Source organism: Salmo salar, chromosome 17, assembly GCF_965601325.2.
Source record: "Salmo salar chromosome 17, fSalSal1, whole genome shotgun sequence".
Lineage (NCBI taxonomy): Eukaryota > Metazoa > Chordata > Actinopteri > Salmoniformes > Salmonidae > Salmo > Salmo salar.
This window is the reverse complement of record NC_138307.1, coordinates 16,958,482-16,984,349: the sequence shown is the minus strand read 5'-3', so window position 1 is coordinate 16,984,349 and position 25,868 is coordinate 16,958,482. Positions and strand designations below refer to the sequence as shown.

At 44.6% G+C, this 25,868-nt stretch overlaps 3 protein-coding genes across 6 annotated transcripts; 2 read left to right on the top strand and 1 right to left on the bottom strand.

Moving 5' to 3' along the window:
• The first annotated feature begins 952 nt into the window (after positions 1-952).
• On the top strand, positions 953-13,677 carry LOC106574634 (uncharacterized). 2 transcript variants are annotated; one of them, XM_082963506.1, is made up of 11 exons: positions 953-1,163; positions 7,304-7,381; positions 7,595-7,751; positions 7,888-8,023; positions 8,121-8,282; positions 8,541-8,609; positions 8,740-8,934; positions 9,076-10,477; positions 10,764-10,808; positions 12,238-12,857; positions 13,007-13,677. In XM_082963506.1, the coding sequence occupies exons 2-11, from the start codon at positions 7,333-7,335 to the stop codon at positions 13,157-13,159; spliced, it is 2,988 nt and encodes a 995-aa protein (XP_082819632.1). In that variant the 5' UTR covers positions 953-1,163; positions 7,304-7,332; the 3' UTR covers positions 13,160-13,677. The 2 variants fall into 2 exon arrangements, with proteins under 2 accessions (XP_082819632.1, XP_014006102.1); XM_014150627.3 differs by having other exon boundaries at positions 7,589-7,751.
• Positions 13,678-16,069: 2,392 nt separating this feature from the next.
• unc50 (unc-50 homolog (C. elegans)) lies at positions 16,070-20,558 on the top strand. Its single transcript, NM_001173908.2, is given in 6 exon segments — positions 16,070-16,163; positions 16,804-17,072; positions 18,655-18,775; positions 18,991-19,130; positions 19,212-19,319; positions 20,096-20,558. Coding segments are annotated over 5 exon segments (771 nt in total). The 5' UTR covers positions 16,070-16,163; positions 16,804-16,807; the 3' UTR covers positions 20,233-20,558.
• Positions 20,559-20,651: 93 nt separating this feature from the next.
• On the bottom strand, positions 20,652-25,598 carry LOC106574632 (inosine-uridine preferring nucleoside hydrolase). 3 transcript variants are annotated; one of them, XM_014150626.3, is made up of 8 exons: positions 25,261-25,598; positions 24,924-25,032; positions 24,470-24,770; positions 23,388-23,587; positions 23,074-23,253; positions 21,856-21,937; positions 21,516-21,664; positions 20,652-21,227 (listed from the first exon to the last, which is right to left on the bottom strand). In XM_014150626.3, the coding sequence occupies exons 1-8, from the start codon at positions 25,506-25,508 to the stop codon at positions 20,886-20,888; spliced, it is 1,611 nt and encodes a 536-aa protein (XP_014006101.3). In that variant the 5' UTR covers positions 25,509-25,598; the 3' UTR covers positions 20,652-20,885. The 3 variants fall into 3 exon arrangements, with proteins under 3 accessions (XP_014006101.3, XP_014006099.3, XP_014006100.3); XM_014150624.3 differs by having other exon boundaries at positions 21,826-21,937; positions 25,261-25,597; XM_014150625.3 differs by having other exon boundaries at positions 21,528-21,664; positions 21,826-21,937; positions 25,261-25,596.
• Between the last annotated feature and the right edge of the window lie 270 nt (positions 25,599-25,868).

The following is a 25,868-nucleotide window of genomic DNA, read 5'->3' as shown; positions in this document are numbered from 1 at the left end:
AGGGGAAGATACTGTACCTTGCAATACCTTAATTTGGAATTCACCCCATATTCTTCATAAATATGAAAGAAGTGGGTCTCAGTAAGGATAGTTAATCGAACAGATGCTAGCTAGTCTCTCCCTTGCCACACCACTCATCTGGAAACCATGACAGCGAGGTTAATGTTTACACAAGCCTTCTTTGTTGGGGAGCAACACTCAAGACATTGGACATTTCTAACTCTGTTAGCCAATGTGTTCTGGGCTGAGGTGTGCAGGTTCCTCCTTTGCCTGTACAGGCAACATAAGGCCACACTCTTAGAGATATTATTATATGTTTGTATTTTACAATGATTTTCAGAAGTCCTGAAAGTACACTTTGTCCAGGGAGGGAGGGAGTGGAGGTAGTGGTGTCATAAAGGGAAGCTGTCTGACTCCTAACCGTTGATTTGGTGGGTGGGACTGCCCGAGCTGCTTTTGTAAGGCCCGGGGCTAATGTTTCACTCAGGTAACAGTGTACTTGAATTGGAGTAGTCAGAATAATGTTAGATAACACACAGAACACAGGATTAAACAGTAAAGTACACAGAGGGGTGAAAACATCACTGTTTGTAGGGTCTTGTCTTTCAAGCCTATAGAAACCTGGTAAGCCCAGGAGGCTATAAGGTAGACCCAATGCTTACAACGGGTCACTAATTACAACTTAGCAGAAAAGTTACTTATTCACTCTAATTATTAACTCTTTATGAACACATACTGAGATACGTAACTGCATGCAGACATTTAAATACTTTTGAATGGGAGTAGTTAGGAAATGTCTTTAAGTTTAGACATTTGCCGAAGACCCTAAAAGGTATAGAGGGGATAAATGATGCAGGACTACACAACACATTTGTTCTCTGTACACAGTTCATTTAAGACAGCTTTCTCACTCCTGTCACTGATCCTATGAACACTACCCTTGCAGCGCCACTCTCTCTCTCTCTCCACTCCCTCTCTCCCTTTCTGTCCTATCACCTCTCTCCTATCACCTCTCCTTCTCTCGTTCCCTTCATTTGCAGATGGCGGTGGAGTGAGGTGACTGAGGACTAGTATGCGTGGAAGGACACATCCTCCCCTTGGAGAGAAAGAGAAAACAGAGAAAGAGAGAGAGGAAGAAGAAGCAGCTGTTCTTCAGTAACAGGGTAAGACAAATCCACCCGGCTGAACTTGACTCTTACTGTAAATGAACTAGAAACCACCTACAAACAGTTGTATCTGTTGATAAAAATGATCATTGATAAGATCATTTGCAACATGTGATCTTCCATGCTGTTGTACAGTATTTCAACTGTTTCTTGTTTCATAACCTTTGAACTTTGAACTACAATGTGTTGAGCACGAGTTCTGCATTCCTAAATGGGATTAACTGATAAGAATCAAATGGTGTCTGACGACCTAAACAATAACAACTGTTATGATCTCGGGAGTTTTTTCCGGGTAAAAGAGGACGTGCTAGGGTTTTGAAAACTCCAGATTCTGTGTGATTATTCCACTGCCAAAACAGAAGCCTACAGAGAGGCTTCAACCTGTTTCTGTAATAATCCACCATGCACTCATCCAGCAAGAAGGATGATTGCCAATACAGTGTTTGTCTTTCCTAAGTTATCCTTCATTGTCATGTAATAAAACTGCCTTTGGTAAACAACACTGCTCTGTATATAAAGCATCATGCTGGTTGTGAACAGGATCAGAGTAATCGCTGATCATTCACTGGACAATCAGATTTCAGAATGGCTGTTTGGTTAAAATACCTTTATTAAAGGGAGAGCACAAAACCATTGAGTTCTGGTTCATATTTCTTTAGTCTAGTACCCAGAGATAGATTATAGGGGGTAGCTCTCTACCTTTGTCCCTCCATTATCAACAGGTAATATTCCATGTGTTCACTGCACTGCTGTGGTGTGTGGAGACTTGCTGAAAGTGTCAGGTCCCCTGGGCTTGTGTAATTTGGCTCACTGAGGAGTCCCTTGGCTCTCATTGTGCAGTGCTGTTACGTAGGACTTATCAGTCACGCTTCCTTTTTAGAGGCTTTTTCCAGGGAGGGACCATGTAGGTTACCTGGTTTCTATTTACTTACATGGTAAGTAAGCAGCAGTGGGAGCTGCTGAGGGGAGGACAGCTCATAATAATGGCTGTAACGGAGCAAATGGAATGGTATCAAACACATAGAAACCATGTGTTTGGTGTATTTGATACCATTGCACCCATTCCCCTCCAGCCATTACCACAATCTCGTCCTCCCCAGGTAAGGTGCCACCAGCCTCCTGTGGTAAGCAGGTCATACGATGTTAAGATCTTCTATACTTTGAACATTTTAAATGATTTACATAACTGTATGTATTTTCTTTGTTTATTGTTCTTTAGACGTTCAGATGTATTTCACAGCCATTTCCAGTTAATAATTCACTCATTGCTTACAGCTGAAATCTATTTCTATTCAAATGGCCCGATTCATTTACACTCCGGAAGCATTTAATCAGATTGTTTTATTGTATGCGTGGCGCTGTAAAAAGTAGATGGTTTCCTCTTATCTATACAGTAGCTCAGCTGTGGGGTTCCGTTATAGCCTTGGGGGGAACCAAGCTGACGTCCCTACAGGCACTCGAGCACCTGAGGTGTCGCAGCCGCAGGTGTGTGTGTGTGAGGTCTAAAAGGTTACACAAGTTCATCATCTCATTAAACAGTAATACACAGGCTTATCCTCGCCAGATCCACAGATAGACAGAACCATGGATAGCCAGCCATCATATACAGTCTCTTGGCTTGATTTAGAATCTCAGTAGACACCATGTTGACACTAAAAGTTACACCTGAGACATTGACACTTCTGGTTACAATGCAAATTAGAATGTTTTAATCATGGAACGTTTGGTGCCAACAAGGAGGATAGTTAGCTGAACTCTATAGCTCTTAAAGGCTCTTCTACCACAGAGTGCATACGTAGTATACAGATGCCGTATCTTAATTTGAGCCAGTTCAAACAGCATGAACATAATCCTGCAGCAACAGGAAATGTGAATTGTTATGTGGATTATAATTAATGGACATGTTTTGTAGGGGTTGATACATTTATCATTAGGGCAAATCGAGACTGACATTTTAAAGTGGAAATTAAATTAAGATATGGCATCTGTACTGTGCTGTTTGTAGCCAGCTGGATCAGGACTGGCCAGCCAGCTTCAGTAATATCCTGTAGCTGCAGGATAGGATTTCACTAGAGACAGTATTCCCTATTGTTGGGCTTGTTCTCTGCAGATATCCATTCTGCTGGGCACCAGGGTTCAAGGCCTGGTTGCTGAGTGTGGTTCAGTAGTTGGGTTGCTCAGTGAGCTGCACCGACCTTTAGTCTTCTACTCTGCAGGGAGATTATGTTCCAGTTGACAGCTAGATGCAGAGCAGGATTACTGTATTAGACAGGGTTGCTGTATTAGACAGGGTTGCTGTATTAGACCGGGTTGCTGTATTAGACAGGGTTGCTGTATTAGACTGGGTTGCTGTATTAGACTGGGTTGCTGTATTAGACCGGGTTGCTGTATTAGACAGGGTTGCTGTATTAGACTGGGTTGCTGTATTAGACTGGGTTGCTGTATTAGACAAGGTTGCTGTATTAGACAGGGTTGCTGTATTAGACCGGGTTGCTGTATTAGACAGGGTTGCTGTATTAGACCGGGTTGCTGTATTAGACCGGGTTGCTGTATTAGACCGGGTTGCTGTATTAGACAGGGTTGCTGTATTAGAAAGGGTTGTTGTATTAGACTGGGTTGCTGTATTAGACTGGGTTGCTGTATTAGACAGGGTTGCTGTATTAGACAGGGTTGCTGTATTAGACAGGGTTGCTGTATTAGACAGGGTCGCTGTATTACACTGGGTCGCTGTATTAGACAGGGTTGCTATATTAGACAGGGTTACTGTATTAGACACGGTTGCTGTATTAGAAAGGGTTGCTGTATTAGACAGGGTTGCTGTATTAGACTGGGTTGCTGTATTAGACTGGGTTGCTGTATTAGACTGGGTTGCTGTATTAGACAGGGTTGCTGTATTAGACAGGGTTGCTGTATTAGACTGGGTTGCTGTATTAGACAGGGTTTCTGTATTAGACTGGGTTGTTGTATTAGAAAGGGTTGCTGTATTAGACTGGGTTGCTGTATTAGACAGGGTTGCTGTATTAGACAGGGTTACTGTATTAGACAGGGTTGCTGTATTAGACAGGGTTGCTGTATTAGACAGGGTTGCTGTATTAGACTGGGTTGCTGTATTAGACAGGGTTGCTATATTAGACAGGGCTACTGTATTAGACACGGTTGCTGTATTAGAAAGGGTTGCTGTATTAGACAGGGTTGCTGTATTAGACAGGGTTGCTGTATTAGACTGGGTTGCTGTATTAGACTGGGTTGCTGTATTAGACAGGGTTTCTGTATTAGACTGGGTTGTTGTATTAGAAAGGGTTGCTGTATTAGACAGGGTTGCTGTATTAGACAGGGTTGCTGTATTAGACAGGGTTGCTGTATTAGAAAGGGTTGCTGTATTAGAAAGGGTTGCTGTATTAGACAGGGTTGCTGTATTAGACTGGGTTGCTGTATTAGACAGGGTTGCTGTATTAGACAGGGTTGCTGTATTAGAAAGGGTTGCTGTATTAGAAAGGGTTGCTGTATTAGACAGGGTTTCTGTATTAGACTGGGTTGCTGTATTAGACAGGGTTGCTGTATTAGAAAGGGTTGCTGTATTAGACTGGGTTTCTGTATTAGACAGGGTTGCTGTATTAGACAGGGTTTCTGTATTAGACTGGGTTGCTGTATTAGACAGGGTTTCTGTATTAGACTGCTGTATTGGGAAAGGGTTGCTGTATTAGACAGGGTTTCTGTATTAGACTGGGTTGCTGTATTGGGAATGGGTTGCTGTATTAGACAGGGTTTCTGTATTAGACAGGGTTGCTGTATTAGACAGGGTTGCTGTATTAGACAGGGTTGCTGTATTAGACAGGGTTGCTGTATTAGAAAGGGTTGTTGTATTAGACAGGGTTTCTGTATTAGACTGGGTTGCTGTATTAGACTGGGTTGCTGTATTAGACTGGGTTGCTGTATTAGACAGGGTTGCTGTATTAGACAGGGTTGCTGTATTAGACAGGGTTGCTGTATTAGAAAGGGTTGCTGTATTAGACAGGGTTTCTGTATTAGACTGGGTTGCTGTATTAGACAGGGTTGCTGTATTAGAAAGGGTTGCTGTATTAGACAGGGTTTCTGTATTAGACTGGGTTGCTGTATTAGACTGGGTTGCTGTATTAGACAGGGTTGCTGTATTAGACTGGGTTGCTGTATTAGACTGGGTTGCTGTATTAGACAGGGTTGCTGTATTAGAAAGGGTTGCTGTATTAGACAGGGTTGCTGTATTAGACTGGGTTGCTGTATTAGACAGGGTTTCTGTATTAGACTGGGTTGCTGTATTGGGAAAGGGTTGCTGTATTAGACAGGGTTTCTGTATTAGACTGGGTTGCTGTATTGGGAAAGGGTTGCTGTATTAGACAGGGTTTCTGTATTAGACTGGGTTGCTGTATTGGGAAAGGGTTGCTGTATTGGGAAAGGGTTTCTGTATTAGACTGGGTTGCTGTATTGGGAAAGGGGAACTCAGGTCGTCTTTAATTTGTCTCCTTGTTATTTAATGTCATGTCACGTCATCAGTGGACTGCTAGGCAACTCCTATTCAGGTCCAGGCACAGAGTCAACACAGGAGCTGAAAGCCTCGTCTGGTCCGCTTGTTCTAATCAAACGCTCCATAATATCTGCTGAAAGAGAAATACTGTTGAAACTAATTGGAACTGCTGAACTGGCAAACTTGACTTGAGAAAATGTTACATCAAATGAAAAGCGCTGATTTATTAACTATAAATAGCTAGAACAATGACAATAGCAAAGCTAATATCTAACGCCTGATAAAAAGTAGACCATTTATCAGGTTTGTTCGGTTTCATAAACGTTGCCTTTGTTTAGAGGTGTTATCAGCTCGTTCAAGGAAAAGAGTGTGTGAAACTATTTATTATCAATGAAGGGTCTTTGTCTCTGGAAAGAGAAAGTCATTTACTGGTATGTCGGCTGGATAATCAAATGTGCTATTATTAAATATTAAATAAATAAATACATGTTATTCAAATACGACAACTCCAAAATCTGTTGACAGACAATGTATTTAATGGTTTTTAGTATTTTTGACAGAAGTGCAGGAAATGTAGAGGTACACAGCTTGTAAGAGCATAGACAGAGAGTGGCTGAGACAGGGCTCTAACCCACATCGCCAGAGGGGCATAGACAGAGTGGCTGAGACAGGGCTCGAACCCACATCGCCAGGGGGCCATAGACAGAGGGTGGCTGAGACAGGGCTCCAACCCACATCGCCAGGGGGCCATAGACAGAGTGGCTGAGACAGGGCTCGAACCCACATCGCCAGGGGCCATAGACAGAGGCTGGCTGAGACAGGGCTCTAACCCACATCGCCAGGGGGACATAGACAGAGGGTGGCTGAGACAGGGCTCTAACCCACATCGCCAGGGGGCCATAGACAGAGAGTGGCTGAGACAGAGCTCCAACCCACATCGCCAGGGGGCCATAGACAGAGGGTGGCTGAGACAGGGCTCTAACCCACATCGCCAGAGGGGCCATAGACAGAGTGGCTGAGACAGGGCTCGAACCCACATCGCCAGGGGCCATAGACAGAGGCTGGCTGAGACAGGGCTCTAACCCACATCGCCAGAGGCCATAGACAGAGTGGCTGAGACAGGGCTCGAACCCACATCGCCAGGGGCCATAGACAGAGGGTGGCTGAGACAGGGCTCTAACCCACATCGCCAGGGGGCCATAGACAGAGGGTGGCTGAGACAGGGCTCTAACCCACATCGCCAGGGGGACATAGACAGAGGGTGGCTGAGACAGAGCTCCAACCCACATCGCCAGGGGGCCATAGACAGAGTGGCTGAGACAGAGCTCCAACCCACATCGCCAGGGGGCCATAGACAGAGTGGCTGAGACAGGGCTCGAACCCACATCGCCAGGGGCCATAGAGAGGTATATTTGGCAGTGTGTGTACAGTACCAATACTCAGGCAGTAAGTCTGAGGCCAGTCCTGAAAGCACACTTTGTCCAGGGAGGGAGTGGTGTGATAGAGGTGAGCTGTAACCTGCAGTCTACAGGCTCCTGAATGGCACAGGAATAGCCATTGTTCAAACACAACCCTCTGGCATTGCTTAATACGATGTCGTTGAATGGTTTTTGTCTTGCCCTGTCTCTCTTCCTAGGTAAGAGCAGCTAACTTCAGTCTCCTGTCATGGATACTAACGCTGGGGAAGTGGAGGACTCAGGAGAAGAGCTTACAGGTAGAACACCTGTCTTCTTTCTTTTTAAATGATTGACATGCCTAAACCAATGTAAACAGACATACGTAGCTAGCAAATCATTCATTCCCAGCACACCATTCATACACAGTGCATTATGCAATGCAAACAGGAATGAACTTCACAGCAAAAACGTCTCATGTCTGACTCAGCAAACAAACCAAATGTAGGACAGTAACTTTGTGGTAGTTTCAGGGAGGAAGAAGTCTCGGTTCAAGCTGCTGAAGAGTCGTCTGTTTGGCCGTCTGAAGAGGAAGGAGACTGAAGGACTGATGAAGCAGAGCCAGTCCGCCAGTGATGTCACTGCTGATGTCGTAGCTCTGAGGGACGACGACTCAGAGGATGACTGTTTGTAAGTGTCTGACCTCTTTCACTCACTGGAAATAGTAGCATATCAAGTTGATCAAATTATCAAGTTTAAGTAGCATGTCCACTGGGAAATACTGTATGTATGTAGTAAATATATTTTTGACCTGTGTCACTTACAGGGGCGGTCCAAATACACTGGGGTCCAGAGCTCTGTCACATGACAGCATCTTCCTGGCTGACCAATCACAGAGCTCCTCTGAGCCGACGAGGGTTCTGTCTCAGGAGAACGTACACGGCAGGATACGAGAACTGCAGGTGAATCCGTAGGTGGGAGGGTCATTATAGTCTAATCTACTGTTGTGATTGGTCCTGGAGTGTGCTCATCACACATGCACTGCTTCTGATTGGGCAGCTGAAACTGCAGCGGCAGAACATGTGTCTGGGCCCTCCCCCCTTGCTGATCCCTGGAAAGAGAATAGAAGATTCCGGAGCCACCTCTGAGGATGATGGTTTACCCCAGAGCCCTCCAGAGATCTTGTTCCATGACAGAACAGCACAGGGGCCTTCCTACAAGGTGAATGGGGCTGATCACATATACTGCACACACATAGATACAATTGATCTAACTTGTATTTATCCAGGATAGTCTCATTGAGATAACATCTATTTTTAGAGAACAAACCTTGCTGTAGTCAGTAGAGTCTGTTGGTACACTTGCAAACAAAACACAATGTAATCATCACCATTATCATTATCATCATCATTCTTCATTACTCTTCCACCACCTTGTGTGACTGACTGATTGACACCTTTCCCTCCATTCCATCCCCAGTTCCCTGACACTCACAGGCACCATAGCTCTCTGAGTTTAGCAGGGACAGGAAGTGAGGAGGAGGAGCAGGTGATGCAACTTCCTGTCTGCATTACACCACATCCCACATTCACATACTGATCATCCTAACAACATTCACCGAAAACATGTTTGTTGGGTCCATTTCAGTTGTTAATGTGCTTTTCTACTTTCTCCTCAGTGCCTCTCCCAGCCCTCCTCCCGTTCTCTCTCCCCAAATCCTGCTTCCCCCTGTGATCCAGAGCCCTCCCCTGTAGTGGACTTCACCAGCCCAGCCCAGTACACTCCTAGCCTGGACAGCTCTGCTGCCCGTCACCGCATGTCTGTCAAACCCAGGAACCAGAGGGCCAGTGCCAAGGGAAGGAAAGGTCCCTTGGTAAGATCTCACTGTATAGTGTAACATCAAAACACCACATAGTGGGTACTGGGCAGCATTTCAATCTCTAATACCTTGATTACAGTGTAAATATAAGACCATGGTTTAACGGGCTGTTTATCTTGTCTCTGTCATTACTAGAGAGCAAGCCGACTTGGCTCAGAGAGCCTGAGTGACCTGGACCCAGACCAGCCCCTCTCTGAGAGGGAGGAAGAGCAGGATGGAACAGAGGACGAGGACAGAGAGGAAGAGGAGGAGAGGGAGCGACCGTTCTCTTCATCTCCAAAAGACTCTGAGGAGAAGCCCTGGCAGTCAGTACCCCCTGGTGGTCAGAAAGAGGTATTGCAGAGACAAGAGTCCTCTGAGACAGAGGGACGAGTCACCACCAACCCTCTCTACCTCCAGGCTATGACCTCTCCTCTACCAGAACCCATGACCAAGACCTCCATCCTGAAGACCCAGAGCCTGCCCACTCCCCCTTCAGCAGCAGTGGAGGAGCCACAGAAGCCCCCGGAACCTATCCGGGTCAAACGCCCAAGAACTCTCATCCAGGATAATTCAGACCAGGGAAGTCGGCCTGGGTCTACATCTGAAAAGACCCTCTCCAGGCCTTTCAGCCCTGTCTATGGATCAGATAATGTCAATTCCACTACAAATCAACTGCCCTCAAAAGAGAAGCCAGAAGAGAATATGACCCCAGCCACCTCTAACAAGGGAGACAGGTTGAGCAGAAACACACAGGGTGTGAGCCTAGCAGACACCAGCAGCTCTACACACCACTCTGCTCTACCTACCCCTGCCCCTCGCGTTATAAGACAAGCACAGAGACCTGCTTCTGAGAGAGAGTCTGTCAGAGAGACTACAGCAGACCCACTGTCGGGCGTTAATGAAGAAACCTCCAAATTGGACCTGGTGCAGAGGACTACAGGGCTACCTACTGGCCATGAAGACACACTGCCTAGAGCAAACAGTTTCTCCACCTCCTCCTCGAGACAGTGTTCCAAGAGCGCCACTGGCAGTGCCCACACAGGGATGAGAAACAAGGAGATGAATGCAGAAGGAAAAGGAGGGGAGGGTTTGGTGGCCAAGAACCCTCATCAGGAGTCTGTCAGAAGGCAAGAGGTAAAACCAGAGCAGGCCACATTTAAAGACCTGAAGGAAAACCAACCACAAGCCTCTCCTCAGGAGAGAAAAGTACAAACAGAGTTAGAAGTAGTGGAGGAGACAGGACTGAAGGGAGGAGAGAAAAGGGATGGGCAGAGCGAGGGAAATGAGGAGAAGGAGCAGGAGAGGAAGAGTACTTTCGGAGTGAAGCTGCGCACCATTTCTCAGTCTCTGAAGTATCGCTTGGAAAGGGACCAAGAATTCAGGGTTAAGTGTCATATTGTCTCAACAACTGCAGAACCAGTCAAAGGCGAAATTGGCACAAGTTCAAAGGTCAGGGGTGACTTGGCAAATAAGGCTTTGAGGAAGGGCCCGTCACAAGTGTCTGACTGCCCCCCCTCATACTCCCCTGACAGAAACAGACTCAACGAGAACCAAGGTACGTATGTCCTCTAGAACATCGTCGATAGTTCAGCGGAGAAGTTGAGCCTCGCGTTCAACACTCTGAGTTGTTGCGGAAATTGACCCACTATGCTGTTTACTTTCTGAATCTCCGTCATGTCGCTGAGTCTATATTGAATAACTATTAACTTGGACTATGCACTAACTAACTTTACACTAACAAGGTGTTCCAGCTCACACGGCTGCAGCTATGTCAGTCTACTGAGGGACTTGTTTCAATAGCATGTACTCACCTCTAGGCACTGTCTTGGTTCTATCCTTAGATGATGATGATACTGACCTGGAAGTAGATGCCTTTTTAGACCCAGGTAACATATATCTACTGAACCACTGAACACTTCTCCATTAATCATACAATAGTAGTTACAGTATAATGAGCAATTCTGAATCAGAGTGGGCAATTTCCCCTCCAATCAAAACTGGATCCAGATCCGTATAATAATACGTGCCCTTTGTAATTATTGGGACAGTGAAGCATTTTTCTTCCTTTGGCTCTATACTCCAAAAGTTTGGATTTTAAATGATACAATGATTATGAGGTTAAAGTGCAGACTTTCAGCATCCATTACAGGTGAACAATTTAGAAATTACAGCACTTTTTGTTCATAGTCCTCCCATTTTGGGACAAATTCACTTATATGTTTATTAAAGTAGTAAAACGTTTAGTATTTGGTCCCATATTCCTAGCATTCAATGACTACATACATTTTGTGATTCTACAAATTTGCTGGATGCATACATTTGCTGTTTATTTTGGTTGTGTTTCAGATTATTTTGTGCCCAATGGAATTGAATGGTAAATAATGTATTGTGTCATTCTTCAGCCACTTTATTATAAATAAGAATAGAATATGTTTCTAAACACTTCTACATGAATTTGGATGCTACCATGACTATGGATAATCCTGAATTAATCGTGAATAAGTAAGAAGTTACAGATGCACAAATATCATACCCCCAAGACATGCTTACCTCTCACCATAAATATTTTTGGTCGTATGATATTTGTGCATCTGTAACTTATTCACTCATCATTATTGACGATTCATTCAGCATTATCCATAGTCATGGTAGCATCCACATTCATGAAGAAGTGTTTAGAAACATATTCTATTCTTATTTACAATAAAAGTCACTCCAAAATGACACAATTCATTATTTAGCATTCATTTCTATTGGGCACAAAATAATCTGAAACACAACCAAAACAAACAGAAAATGTACAAATGTGTAGAGACACAAGCTTGATGTAGTCATTGCGTGCTATGAATATGGGACCAAATACTTAACTTTTTACTACTTTAATACACATAGGTGAATTTGTCCCAATACTTTTGCTCACCTAAAATGGGGGAATATGTACAAAAACTGCTGTAATCTCTAAACGGTTCACCCGATATGGATGAAAATACCCTCACATTAAAGCTCACAGTCTGTACTTTAACCTCATAGTCTATCATATTTCAAATCCAAACTTTTGGAGTATAGAGCCAAAAGAAGAAAACATGCTTCACTGTCCAAATAATTACAGGGGGCACTGTTTGTAATAAGATCTCTGTTTCACCTCAATCATAATATTGCCAATATTGACCAAACCAAATGAACCACAGAATAAATTAAGATGATCTGATTAAATAATGGATTCACAACTCCAGTCCTCAAACACCACAGTATCTTTTAAATACACTTTAAATAAAGTTTGATTTGATTTCAATAATGTCACCCATTGTTCCTTAGACAAAGGCCCATCCTCCAGACCTGCTCTGGGGCTCCCAAGAGGGGCTGAGACCCCTGGGTCTAATGGGTTAGCTGGATCGGAGCCTGTCTGGATGTCCATGGCCCGGGAAAAGACCAGGAGTCTCCAACAGCATCTCAGTCCAGAGACAGAGCCTGGGACATGGGGGACAGGGGGGACAACAACGCCCCAGTACACCCCATCACCACGGCCAGCTCCAACCCCAGCCCCACAGCCTAGATTACAACCAACAGCTCAGCCATCAACACAACCTCCATCACAATCACAGCCAAGCACAAAAACCTCCTCGCAAAAACAAACATCACCCGCAGTGGTACAACCACCATCTCCACCAATACCAAGCGGTAGACCAATCCTACGGGGAATGCAACTGACAGCTAAACTCAAAACATTGCCTTCAGATCAGCCTAACACACAAACAGCATCACAACCGACACCACAAGGAACAGCTCAACAGCTGACACAACCGTCCTCCCAACCTCACATGCCAACCAGACCAACTCTACGAGGAGCGTCTGAGAGATCCTCCACGTCTCTGAAAAGAGCGGAGAAGATGCCTGTGGAGAAATGGACAGAAAGAGCGCTCCCGACTGGGACAATGGTAAATATTGGACTGTGACCCCACCAGGGTCAGACGTTTTTCCTGATCAGTCCACGTGGTGAGGAAAAACAACTGACTCAATCAGAGTAAGTCTTCATGTAATGTGGCCACTTCAGTTAGTAATATGTCATCTCTGTATTTTATCTTAGGAGGAATCTAGCAATGGTCAAACTGAGATTCACATCGCAAAGCCTGAGATAGCTTCTTCATCATCATCATCATCGTCACACTGGGGTCAGCCAACCTGGATGGAACTTGCCAAGAGGAAATCTCTGGCCTGGAGTGACAAGACTATGGACTAAGAGAAATGCACGTGGGTGTCTCTCTCTGTGTGTGTGTGTGTGTGTGTGTGTGTGTATGTGTGTGTGTGTGTGTGTGTGTGTGTGTGTGTGTGTGTGTGTGTGTGTGTGTGTGTGTGTGTGTGTGTGTGTGTGTGTGTGTGTGTGTGTGTGTGTGTGTGTGTAGGTAAAGGGGTTCCTAAAGAGAGTAAGAAGAAGACTGAAATAAAATAATGATTTGTTGCTGACTGTATTATTTGAACCTACTGGATTCAGAGTATGAGTTTAAAACCCCTTTCCCATTACTGTGCCTTACTCTTCTAACCATTACATTTTAAAAAATACTTATATTTCACATTGGCCAGACTGATGCTAAGCTACTGTATATAACAACACTAAACCAAGAGGTCTGGACTTTTATGGCACAAGAGGGCATACTCTTGTTGGTTGCTGGTTCAAACTCCGCTTCAGTTTTTTCACTGCTTTTGACATATCACTCCCTGCTAGATCCCTGTTGTCTGGAATAAATATACTGTAAATTATATTCTGACTAGTTTGAATTGTGTGGGCTCAATCAACCATCAATAAGCTATTATCAACCACAATGGGGCTGCCTCATCAATGGGGCCACTGTGGAAATGGTCAATAACTTCAAATTCCTTGGCGTACACATCTCAGAGAATCTGAAATGGTCTAACCACATGAACACCATACTGAAGAAGGCACGACAGAGATTCTTCAACTTCAGAAGTCCTGAAGAAATCCGGCCTGTCCCCGAGGGCCCTCACAGTGTTCTACAGAAGCACCATCGAGAGCATACTGTCGGGCTGCATCACAGCCTGGTACGGCAACTCCACCGCCGCGGACCGCAAGACTCTTCATAGGTTGATACGTGCAGCCGAATGCACCATTGGGTGCACACTGCATGCTCTACAGAGCACCTAAACTCAGCAAAATAAGAAACTTCCTCTCCCTGTCAACTGCGTTTATTTTCAGCAAAATTAACGTGTAAATATTTGTATGAACATAACAAGATTCAACAACTGAGACATAAACTGAACAAGTTCTACAGACGTGACTAACAGAAATGGAATAATGTGTCCCAGAACAAAGTGGGGGTCAAAATCAAAAGTAACAGTCAGTATCTGGTGTGGCCACCAGCTGCATTAAGTAATGCAGTGCGTCTCCTCCTCATGGACTGCACCAGATTTGCCCGTTCTTGCTGTGAGATGTTACCCCACTGTTCCACCAAGGCACCTGCAAGTTCCCGGACATTTCTGGGGGGAATGGCCCTAGCCCTCACCCTCCAATCCAACAGGTCCAATCCAACAGGAAGTCATGCACAGAACGAGCAGTATGGCTGGTGGCATTTTCATGCCGGAGGGTCATGTCAGTATGAGCCTGCAGGAAGGGTACCACATGAGGGAGGAGGATGTCTTCCCTGTAAAGTACAGCGTTGAGATTTCCTGCAACGACAACAAGCTCAGTCTGATGATGCTGTGACGCACTGCCCCAGACCATGATGGACCCTCCAAATCGATCCCGCTCCAGAGTACAGGCCTCGGTGTAACGTTCATTCCTTCGACACGCTAAACGTGAATCCGACCATCACCCCTGGTGAAACAAAACCGCGACTCATCAGTGAAGAGCACTTTTTGCCAGTCCTGTCTGGTCCAGCGATGGTGGGTTTGTGCCCATAGGTGACGTTGTTGACGGTAATGTCTGGTGAGGACCTGCCTTACAACAGCCCTACAAGCCCTCAGTCCAGCCTCTCTTAGCCTATTGCGGACAGTCTGAGCCCTGATGGAGGGATTGTGCGGTCCTGGTGTAACTCGGGCAGTTGTTGTTGCCATCCTGTACCTGTCCCGCAGGTGTGATGTTCGGATGTACCGATCCTGTGCAGGTGTTGTTACATGTGGTCTGCCACTGCGAGGACGATCAGCTGCCCGTCCTGTCTCCCTGTAGCGCTGTCTTAGGCGTTTCACAGTACGGACATTGCAATTTATTGCCCTGGCCACATCTGCAGTCCTCATGACTCCTTGAAGCATGCCTAAAGCACGTTCACGCAGATGAGCAGGGACCCTGGCCATCTTTCTTTTGGTGTTTTTCAGAGTCAGTAGAAAGGCCTCTTTAGTGTCCTAAGTTTTCATAACTGTGACCTTAATTGCCTACCATCTGTAAGGTAGGCAATCTTAATGACCGTTCCACAGGTGCATGTTCATTAATTGTTTGTTCATTAATTGTTTATGGTTCATCGAACAAGCATGGGAAACAGTGTTAAAACCCTTTACAATGAAGATCTGTGAAGTTATGGGATTTTTACGAATTATCTTTGAAAGACAGGGTCCTGAAAAAGGGACTTTTTTTGTTGTTGCTGAGTTTACAAGAACAGGTGTCGTAGAAATGCCAAGAAGATCATCAGGGAACCCAGCCACCCAAGCCATGCCCTGTTCTCCCTGCTTCAATCACTCAGAAGTGGGCAGAACAGGAGAATCATGGCAAAAACTGAAAGACTGGCCAATAGTTTCTACCCTCAGACCACCAGACTGCTGAATAGCCACCCACTAGGCAGCTACCTGCACCCCGCTCCCCCCTCCCCCCTGCTACTCCACCTATGGACATTCGCCCCGCCCCCCGTTACTCCACCCATCGACATTTCCTGCATGCTGCAGCTTGAAGCCGAAGATTTTCACTCACACCTGCAACCCTGTACATGTGACTAATAAACACTCAATCACCTATGCTATACTGCTTTCACACGCATATTAATTATACTCTCCGTTTCATCTAAAAACACATGCAAAAATCCATACTTTTATTTTGGCTATGTCAGAGGGGAGTGGTGATGTTATGATAGATTGTACTACAACAAAGCTTGTTTAATTTCTTTCTGACTACAATTCCCAAGATGCAATGTCGAAGCGCCTCTTGGTCACTTACCGGAAGTTTCTACGTGTTCAGTTGTCAGGAAGAGCTATTTTTTTACTGAGGAAAAGGAACTTTCTTCTCAAAATAGGAGGTTCAGTAGGTACGTTTATCCAACATTCTTATCTCAGTCTGCAACTAAACCATACATTCAGTTGTAGTCTTGGCTAACGTGCTACTAAGGCCAGCCAGTTCCATCAAAGGGTCTATGCTACGGACCTAACGTCAGCTAGCTACATTGTTTAGTCTAACGTTTGTCTTTTGACACTCGCTGGCACAAATTACTTTAGTTTAAACAATATTGTTGGCAGGGAAAACCACAGTTTGCCAGCTGACGTTAGCTTTCAAGAGCCATCTAGCTAGTTACTACTAGTCTGTTAGCCTGGCATGTCAACAAAGATCTGAGCACAGTATATCACACTGTCGTGACTGCTGGAGAGTCTGTTACAGACATATCAGATAGCTAGTAAGATGTCTAAACTAAACTACCGCAGACAGACTGACAGGATGGACAAGGAGGTCATTTAGGAAACAATCAATGTGACTGTTGCAATGACTTAATGTAATTTCATGGTAAAAGTCAATATTGTGCAGGTTCTTGGATGTTGACATAAGCTGAGAGTACTGTGTCACCAGGTGAGGCCTATGCAGGGAGAAAGGGAAGACTGCACCTCCACTGTAAATCAAATTCAGTTTATCTATGGCTCTGATTTGGTCTTCGTGATGCTTCCTGTGTTTCCCAGCACTATGTTGCCGACCACCTCGCCGCAGAACGGAAGCCTGAGCGCCCGCGATGCGGCACGCCACACAGCGGGCGCCAAGCGCTACAAATACCTGAGGAGGCTGCTGCACTTCAAAGCCATGGACTTTGAGTTTGCCGTGTGGCAGATGCTCTACTTGTTCACCTCCCCACAGAGAGTCTATCGTAACTTCCACTACAGGAAGCAGACCAAGGACCAGTGGGCCAGAGACGACCCTGCCTTCCTGGTGTTACTCAGCATCTGGCTCTGTGGTCAGTATCTTGGGTGTTTTTCACAGCAGTCGATCTATAACAATCACCTGCCCTTTCTGAACAAGTGTGCTTTCTAAAAACAAGGAGTGGGAACTGTGTAGCAATAGTTTGACTACTAGAATAACTTTTTGCAATTTAGAGAGTATAAATATGCACAACCAACAAAAAACAAAGCACCTTTAAAGCATCATATTAAAGTTTTGATTAGAAATGAAGCAGTAACAAATCATTAACCAACTCAAAATAGGATGCAATAAGGCTTTCTGTATCGGATGTAACCAGCAATCAAACAGGAATGAATGTATCATTTGGAGTATTAATGCCTGGTTATGGGACCCTCTTTCCATTGACCTGGTCTCATCTCACATGTGATTAAAACAGATCAGAGACATAAAGAGTCTGACAAATGACTGAAAGAAATTGATAGTAAGATGATTGTGGGAGCCCGTTTTGTTAGACTTATACAGTAAAATAAATAACTGAGACACAGAGCTCCAGTCAGTTTTACAATGGGTAACTAGCAACATGCTGGTGCTAAATATCACAACCGAAAAGCATCATTTTTGGGACAAATCACTCGCTCAATGCTAAACCTCGTTTAGATCTATTATTGAATAATGTGGCTATTGAGCAAGCTGAGGAGACTAAACTGCTGGGTGTCACCCTAGATAGCAGCTGTCATGGTCAAAACATATAGACTCAATGGTTGCTTAAATGGGAAGAGGTTTGTCCGTGATCGGGCGTTGCTCAGCCTTTTTGACATCTGTTGTCCAGACAGTTCCTACAGGCCCTAGTTTTGCTGCACCTGGACTACTGCCCAGTTGTGTGGTCATGTGCGGCAAAGGAGGACATGGGTAAAATTGCAGTTGGTCTAGAACAAAGCAGCCCGTATCTCACTTAGATGTACATGGAGGGAAAATGTCAGTAACATGCATGTCAGTCTCTCCTTTCTCAAAGTTGAGGAGAGATTGACTGCATCACTATTGGTCTTTGTGTGAGGTATTGATGTGATGAAGGTACCAAACTGTCTGTTCAAGCAGTTGGTACACAGTTCAGACACTAACCGGTACAACACAAGATATGCAACCAGAGGTCTCTTCACAGTCCCCAGGTCCAGAACAGAGGCTGGGAAACACAGTATTAAATAGAGCCATGACTACATGGAACTCTGCCACCCCAGGTAACTCAAGCTAGAAATAAAACCAGTTTAAAAAAAACAGATAATAGCACACCTTACTGCACAAAGGGGACTGTGAAGAGAGACAGCCATTTGATATTGTATTGTAATTTGCACTGTACTACTTACTATATATTAGACCTAGATATTGTATGTACTGATATGTAGGCTATGTGTGATGTTGTAAATGTATGTATTTCAGTGCTTTATTAAAAATGTTCTGTACTATGCATTGTCATGTTTCATGTGGACCCCAGGAATGGTGATGGGGTCCACATAGCTGATGGTTTTCCAGCAGCTAATGGGGATCCTAATAAATAACAAATATATTGCAAATTACAATATTATCATCTTTATGCTTTTTTCCTGTGGCTGTGACACCTGTCTCTCATCCTCTGTGTGTAGTGTCCACAGTGGGCTTTGGGCTGGTGCTGGACATGGGCTTTGTGGAGACTCTGAAGCTGTTGCTGTGGGTGGTGTTCATAGACTGCATCGGCGTGGGCCTGCTCATCTCCACACTCATGTGGTGAGTAGAGATTTACAGAAAGAGCTAGATGGACGTAAGGTGTATGGAATGGCTGGAAGCTTGAGGCCAGATGGAGCAAGAAGCATCATAGTGTGTGTATGTCTATCTGGTCCCTTCAGATACAGGCTAGAGGTTTGCCTTCGGGCTGTGCAAATGTTTAAATGCTGGTCCTTCCCCATGCTCTAAAGGCCCTTTCCTGTCTGCTGTATCCCCAGGTTCATCACCAATAAGTACCTGCTGAAGCCGCCCAGTAAGGACTATGATGTAGAGTGGGGCTACGCATTCGATGTGCATCTCAATGCCTTCTACCCCCTGCTTGTCATCCTGCACTTCCTACAGCTCTTCTTTATAAACCGTGAGTGCAGACATGTTATTACACATTTCTAACAAGGTGTTATTTGTTGTAACGCTGTCTGATCTCTGCTGTTTGTTTCAGATATCGTAGTGATAAACTCAGACTGGTTCCTGGGGTACTTTGTAGGGAACAGTCTGTGGCTGACAGCCATCGGCTACTATCTATACATTACATTCCTGGGATACAACGGTGAGGCCCCTTTAAGTTTTATCAAAGATTTTTTTAATAACTTAACCAAGATAGACCACAGCCTGTCGTTTCCAATGGGAACAAATGAGTCATAGTGGGCAGAACATGCAAGGAGGTGGGTAGAGCCAAGCACGAGCCAGCGAGATCCCATTGGCCCGTTCTAGCCTGCATCTGCATATTTCCGTTAGAGAACACCTTCTCTGTTGAGTGCCCATGTGCTATAACTCAATTCGCCTTTGCACTCCTTCTAAACAATGTGATGTTTTACAACTTTGGCAAAGTCTACAAGACTTAGTCCACTCTGTTCATAACAGATTCTAGTTTTGGGAACAGAAAACTGTATTGAGATCAAATGTTTCAAAACATGCAGAATGTCAGTCATCCTTCCTCTGCTGGCCACTGAGCTTCATTTTACATTTCAGTCATTTAGCAGATGCTATTATCCACAGCGATTACAGGGGCAATCAGGGTTAAGTGCCTTGCTCAAGGGCATAGACAGATTTCCCCCACCTAGTCGGCTCAGGGATTCAAACCAGGACCCTTTCGGTTACTGGCCCAATGCTCTTAACCACTAGGCTACCTGCCGCTTCCTCTCACTGCCATATTTGGTAGTGAGTGGAAACGACAAGCGGATGCTTCACATTTATATATTTGTTCTGTGGTTTTATTCACCCTTAAAGGGATAGTTTCACCCCCAGTGAACTATCAGACCCTCTAACAATGGTTAGGTCTACCAACTGTATATTTACTCCAGTTCCTCTCTCGCTGTCCCTCAGCATTGCCCCAACTGCAGAACACAGTGGTTCTGCTCTACCCCTTCGCCCTGCTAGTTCTCCTCTACATCCTCTCTCTCTCCCTGGGATGGAACTTCACCAAGGGCCTCTGCTGGTTCTACAAGTACCGCGTCCAGTAGACACTCTGGAGTCAGGACCAGAGCCCACAGACAGGTGGCTCTGAGGACTCATGGACAATGCTTTCATTCTGGAATGTGATTGGATGGGGTGATGCAGTTTTGTATACATTGTAAATAATACTTTGGTTGTAAGATACACAAATCGTGGATTGTTTTTAAGATATCTCGGTTTGTTTTCTTTCTTTTTTTAAATATGACGCACTGAAAATCTTGTTTATTGAAGAGAAAGAAGTAAAGAAAAGTGGTGAATTTGTATTTCAATTGGACTAAGGGGCGTTTCTCTGAGTGTACATTCCTGAGCACTTTCAATAAAGAGGTTTTACTTCATCCCCTTCTTCATTAACAGGAAAGAAATGCAATCTAAAACACGTGACAGTTGCTCCTGACCTCATGTAATATAGTAAAACAATATCAGAAAATTAACATTGTAGAATATTTATTTCCTGATAAAGTAAAATGATTGATGGTGATTCAGAACATAATGGCAAGTCAGACACTAGAGACATATCCATCACCTCAAACTGTCTCCCTCTTATCAAGATCTATCTGTACGAAACGCATTACGAAGAGTGGAATTGGAGCCCTCCCAAATAATTTGGTAAAAATAAACAATATGGGACAGCAGTAAGGTGTAGTTCCCAGCCCAGCGCTTATTACTTCAGGGAGTCCATCAACATCCCCTTGAAGCTCTCCAGGTCCACTGTCCTCATGATGACAACTTGGTGCTCCTTCTCCAGGACTCCCAGCTTGTCCAGGACCATCATGCCCCGGGTGTAGGTCCCCTGAAGCTCCACGGTAACCGCCACCGGCTCAGACACCCACACGAAACCGTCATCGATGGCCGCCGCCATGGCGTACGAGTCGCACGACACGAAACCCGGGCCAGCCGTCATCTCCCGTTGGTAGCGAGCGCAAGTGGCCACGGTGTGTTTGAAGATGCTCTTCATGAAGCGGGCCTTGTCTGAGTCCTGGGCCAGCCAGTTGTCACAGAACGACTGCAGGGTGCAGATTAGAGATGGATGGGACAAGTGGGTTTGGAGAAAAGACAAATCAACTTGCTCAAACAAAATGTATGTAAAATACTTGTAAAAAGACCGCAGGAGATATTTTGATACACAATTCATTACTAAGTAAGCCAGTGGATGCATCTCAATAATTGAAAGAGGCCACCTCCTTGTCTCATTTCCTCCCATCTGCTCTGATGTGAGAGCTGGACCAGTGCTTACAATACACCTGGTAGTGTGTGAGCCTTTATTTAGTCTGTATAGGTAGATGACCAGTACCTGTGCTCTTACCCATGGTAGCTTGTTCTCACAGCAGAACTCCCAGGTAGCGATGTAGGTTGGACAGAAGAAGCGGTTCAGGACGATGTAAGCAGCCTCCGGGTCGGCAGCAAAGTTGAACTCTGCACACACTGTGGTGTTCCCCCTCGCTGCAAACACAAATAACAATATCCAAGAAACAAATACGTTATTATTAGGTCATTATTTATATCATTTCATAACATCCTACCAGGTCAATTGACTGTATGACAAAGTATGTTGATAAGTCACTAGGCCTATGTAAATGGCATTATAGACATAAAGCCCTTACAGTCAGTGTTGCCTCCCATGATGAAGAGACCTTTGAGTTTCTGAGGGAGGGTGGGGTCAATCTTCACTGCAAGGGCCAGGTTGGTCAACGGGGCCAGAGCTACCAGACACACCTAGACAGAGAAACAACACTGAGTCAATCCAGACATCTACTATGGAAGGGAAAATAAATACTTAACGTCTTGGCAACGAAGCACTAGACCTTCTTGTTATAAACTGGTGCTGAACATCTCAAACTAAGAGCATTGTGTTTGGTACAAATCATTAAGTTCTAGACCTCAGCTGAATCTGGTAATGAATGGTGTGGCTGTTGAACAAGTTGAGGAGACTAAATTACTTGGCGTTACCTTAGATTGTAAACTGTCATGGTCAAAACATATAGATTCAATGGTTGCAGATGGGGAGAGGTCTAGCTGTAATAAAGAGTTGCTCTGCTGTTTTGACACCACACTCCAAAAAGCAAGTTCTGCAGGCTCTAGTTTTGTCTAATCTTGATTATTGTCCAGTCGTGTGGTCCAGTGCTGCATGGAAAGACCTAGTTAAGCTGCAGCTGGCCCAGAACAGAGCGGCACGTTTTGCTCTTCATTGTAATCAGAGGGATAGTGTTAATACTATGCATGTCAGTCTCTCTTGGCTAAGAGTTGTGGAGAGACTGACTGCATCACTTATTTTTAAAGAAACATTAACATGTTGAAAATCCCAAATTGTTAGCATAGTCAACTTACACACAGCTCTGACACACACACACACACACACATACACACTTATCATAGTCCCCAAATCCAGAACAAATTCCCCAAAACGTACAGTATTATATAGAGCCATTATTGCATGGAACTTCCTTCCATCTCATATTGCTCAAATAAACAGAAAACCTGGTTTAAAAAAACAATAAAGCAACACCTCACAGCACAGCACCTCTCCCCTATTTGACCTAGATAGTTGGTGTGTATGTATTGATATGTATGTATTGATATGTAGGCTACATGTGCCTTTTTAAAAATGTATGTAGTTCTGTCCTTGAGCTGTTCTTGTCTAATGATGTTCTGTATTATGTCATTCTGTATCATGTTTCATGTTTTGTGTGGACCCCAGGAAGAGTAGCTGCTGCTTTCGCAACAGCTAATGGGGATCCTAATAAAATACCTTCTTGTTTGGATTCCAAGCCCCAATGCAAAGACATTTCTCATAGATCTAGGGGTGCTGGGGTTTGGTTTTAGCTTAAGAACCTAACCCTTTTGTTACTGACCTCTCCAGGGTTCTCATTGACCAGCCTGATGATGGCTTCCACAGCCCCTTCTGTCTGCAGCAGCTCCAGGCCCGGGGCATCTGGGTCAGGGGTGTCCCCCAGCCCATCCTGCCCGTGGAAGGGGCCTGCCGACAGGGGGTGGCCCATCAGTGGCTCCGCAGCTCCACCGAACACTGGGATCTAACGCAACACAGTAGATATAATACACACTGATATTAGTCTATAATAGAGCATAAGTTTACCACCAAAATTGTATGATTGTTACAAATCAAATCGTTGTTTAATGTAGTGAGCAGTGTTTCCGCCAGGCCTACCTCAAGTCTCTGGCAGACCTTGAGGACGCGCAGTGTGTTCCTGCAGGAGTTTTCCAGGGAGGTGTTGCCGCTTACGCAGGTGATCCCCAGGACCTCCACGTTGGGGGCTGCGAGAGCCATCATGATGGCCTGGGCGTCATCCACCCCCGTGTCCACGTCAAGCACCAGTTTCTTCTCGGACCTCCTTGGATCCTTGAACGCTTAGAGGTGCATTCAACAACATATTCAGAACAGCAGTAACATTAAAAATGGGACATTACACTCCAAAATCTAAGATTGTGAACAATTTCTTTACCCGCAAGATTGTGCTTGACGATAGTTAGACTGTCGTTGCGGACGCGTCTTCTTTGAAAGACTAAAGCATGTCTGCTACACCTTGTCATGCACATTTATATCGGAATGCATGGAGAAGACACACAGTATAGGAATTGAATCAGAAGTTATCAGGCTGAGTAGAGCAGCCGTAAAGAATATCTGATATTTCCTATATGGAAACCATGTGTAACCCTGCCAGCTATACATTTTGGTGTTGGAACTGGCTTCTCAATAGGTCCCGTGTGGCTCAGTTGGTAGAGCATGGTGTTTGCAACGCCAGGGTTGTGGGTTCGATTCCCACGGGGGACCAGTACGGGGGAAAAAAATTATGAAATGGATGCATTCACTACTGTAAGTCGCTCTGGATAAGAGTGTCTGCTAAATGACTAAAATGTAAATGTAAATTTTTAAAATTGACCGGGCTAACGTTCTGTGCATAGAAATATAATTTATTATTATTAATATATAATTATATTTCTAATGGTTCTGTGCTACGTGAAACCCATGGACAAATGTCCTGCACACGTAGGTGGATAACCAGAGTTTGCCGGCATGTCACAGGTCAAAAGGTCGGTAAACTGTAGCCTGTTATTACCACTGGAGGTAGCGAACCGGAGTGTAAGCTCGCGAGACTTCCGGGTGGTTGTTCGAAGGTCAGGTAAAAAAAAATCAAACACCACCACTACATGTGAGGGTGTAACATCCGCAACGTAATGGCAATGCGCCGTCCTTAACATAATATCCCGTATTATGTCAGAAATACTAACCACATCCAGGCCGCCTTTTTCTTGCCTGTTCTCTTAGCTTTGTGTCAGTGTCCATCACCATTCGAATCCCTTTGGTCACCTCTTGTTTCTTCTCTTGTTTCTTTCGCTCACATTTTGGAGGACAGTTCATTGTTGCTGCAATGTTGTGAATGTCCTTCGGTAGGATGACTTTTCCAGTTACTTTGGTGAGCTCTTCAATCACCAATCTTTTGTTGCCATCGTACTTTGTCAGCAATTCGGAACACTTGGCGCGTTCAGCCGGACATAGTTGTCTCCTCTTGGGGTAGTGCTTGAACGCAGCCTGTACAAGAACATTCATTTATATACATGTGTGAACCACCATCAACCAGTAATTGTTATGCGATAGTCCTACTGTATTTTATCATAACAGTAAGACTATAAAATGCATCATGGTATTGCCATCTGGAATTGAACCATTATGTTGACCACTCACCTCACTGACTTCATGGTTGTGTATTTTGACCATTTCCTTTACAACTAATCTCTCTCCATCCTCTGTAGTTTTGACTTTGATTAAAGCTGGGCATCCAACCCTGCAGGTACTGTAGAGACAATGAGCCTGCTTTAACATTGTTTGAAAAATGTAAAACGAAATACATTTCTAATTTATATGCTCTCTTGTCCTGGAAAACATTACATTGAAATACTCTTTATTATGACGGACGGTGGCTGCAAAACAGTGCCCCCTGTCAGGAGATCTAGCAGATATGTAGGCTACATGACCATGGATACAAGCAAAAAAAAGTCATCTAGAAATGGAAGTTAGCTACCTCGTCTTCGGACGCACTCCTTTAGAATGTGATAAGAAATTTCTGCCACCGTGTATACAAGTCAGATGTATGTTCACATACTTCAACTCAGGATTGTAATGGTGCCTTGGATTTAATCGTTTGACTTTTTCAATTGTTCTTGCGTCGCGGCGATAAAACTGGACAAAATTCTCATTTTCGAATGCGGTGACCGCATTATTAAAGTCTGTATAATTTGAGTATGTCGACCCAACATTAAGAGAAGCCATTCCTCTGCACGAAACAAAAGACGTCCTTTCACGGAACCGCAGCCACTACCAGCGACTGCTTCTTATTCCCCCCTTTTTGTTAGTTCTTTAGTGTGCAAACCAGATGTTGAGTGCATTACTGCCACCGTCTGGACTGGAGTGTGATTGAGAGTAATAGACCACATGAAAGTGGACTGCTTGTCGGCCAAGGTTGTATTCTTAGCAGACTGTAGTTCTCTCAAACATATTAAAATACCAATCTTTGGACGTATCCTGAGCAGTGGAAGAAAATATGATCTATATATTCCAGAGATGTTTTAGTCAAAAATAAAGTGTCCAATATTAATGATCAAATAAAAATGCAGGGTTACAAATGGGGCT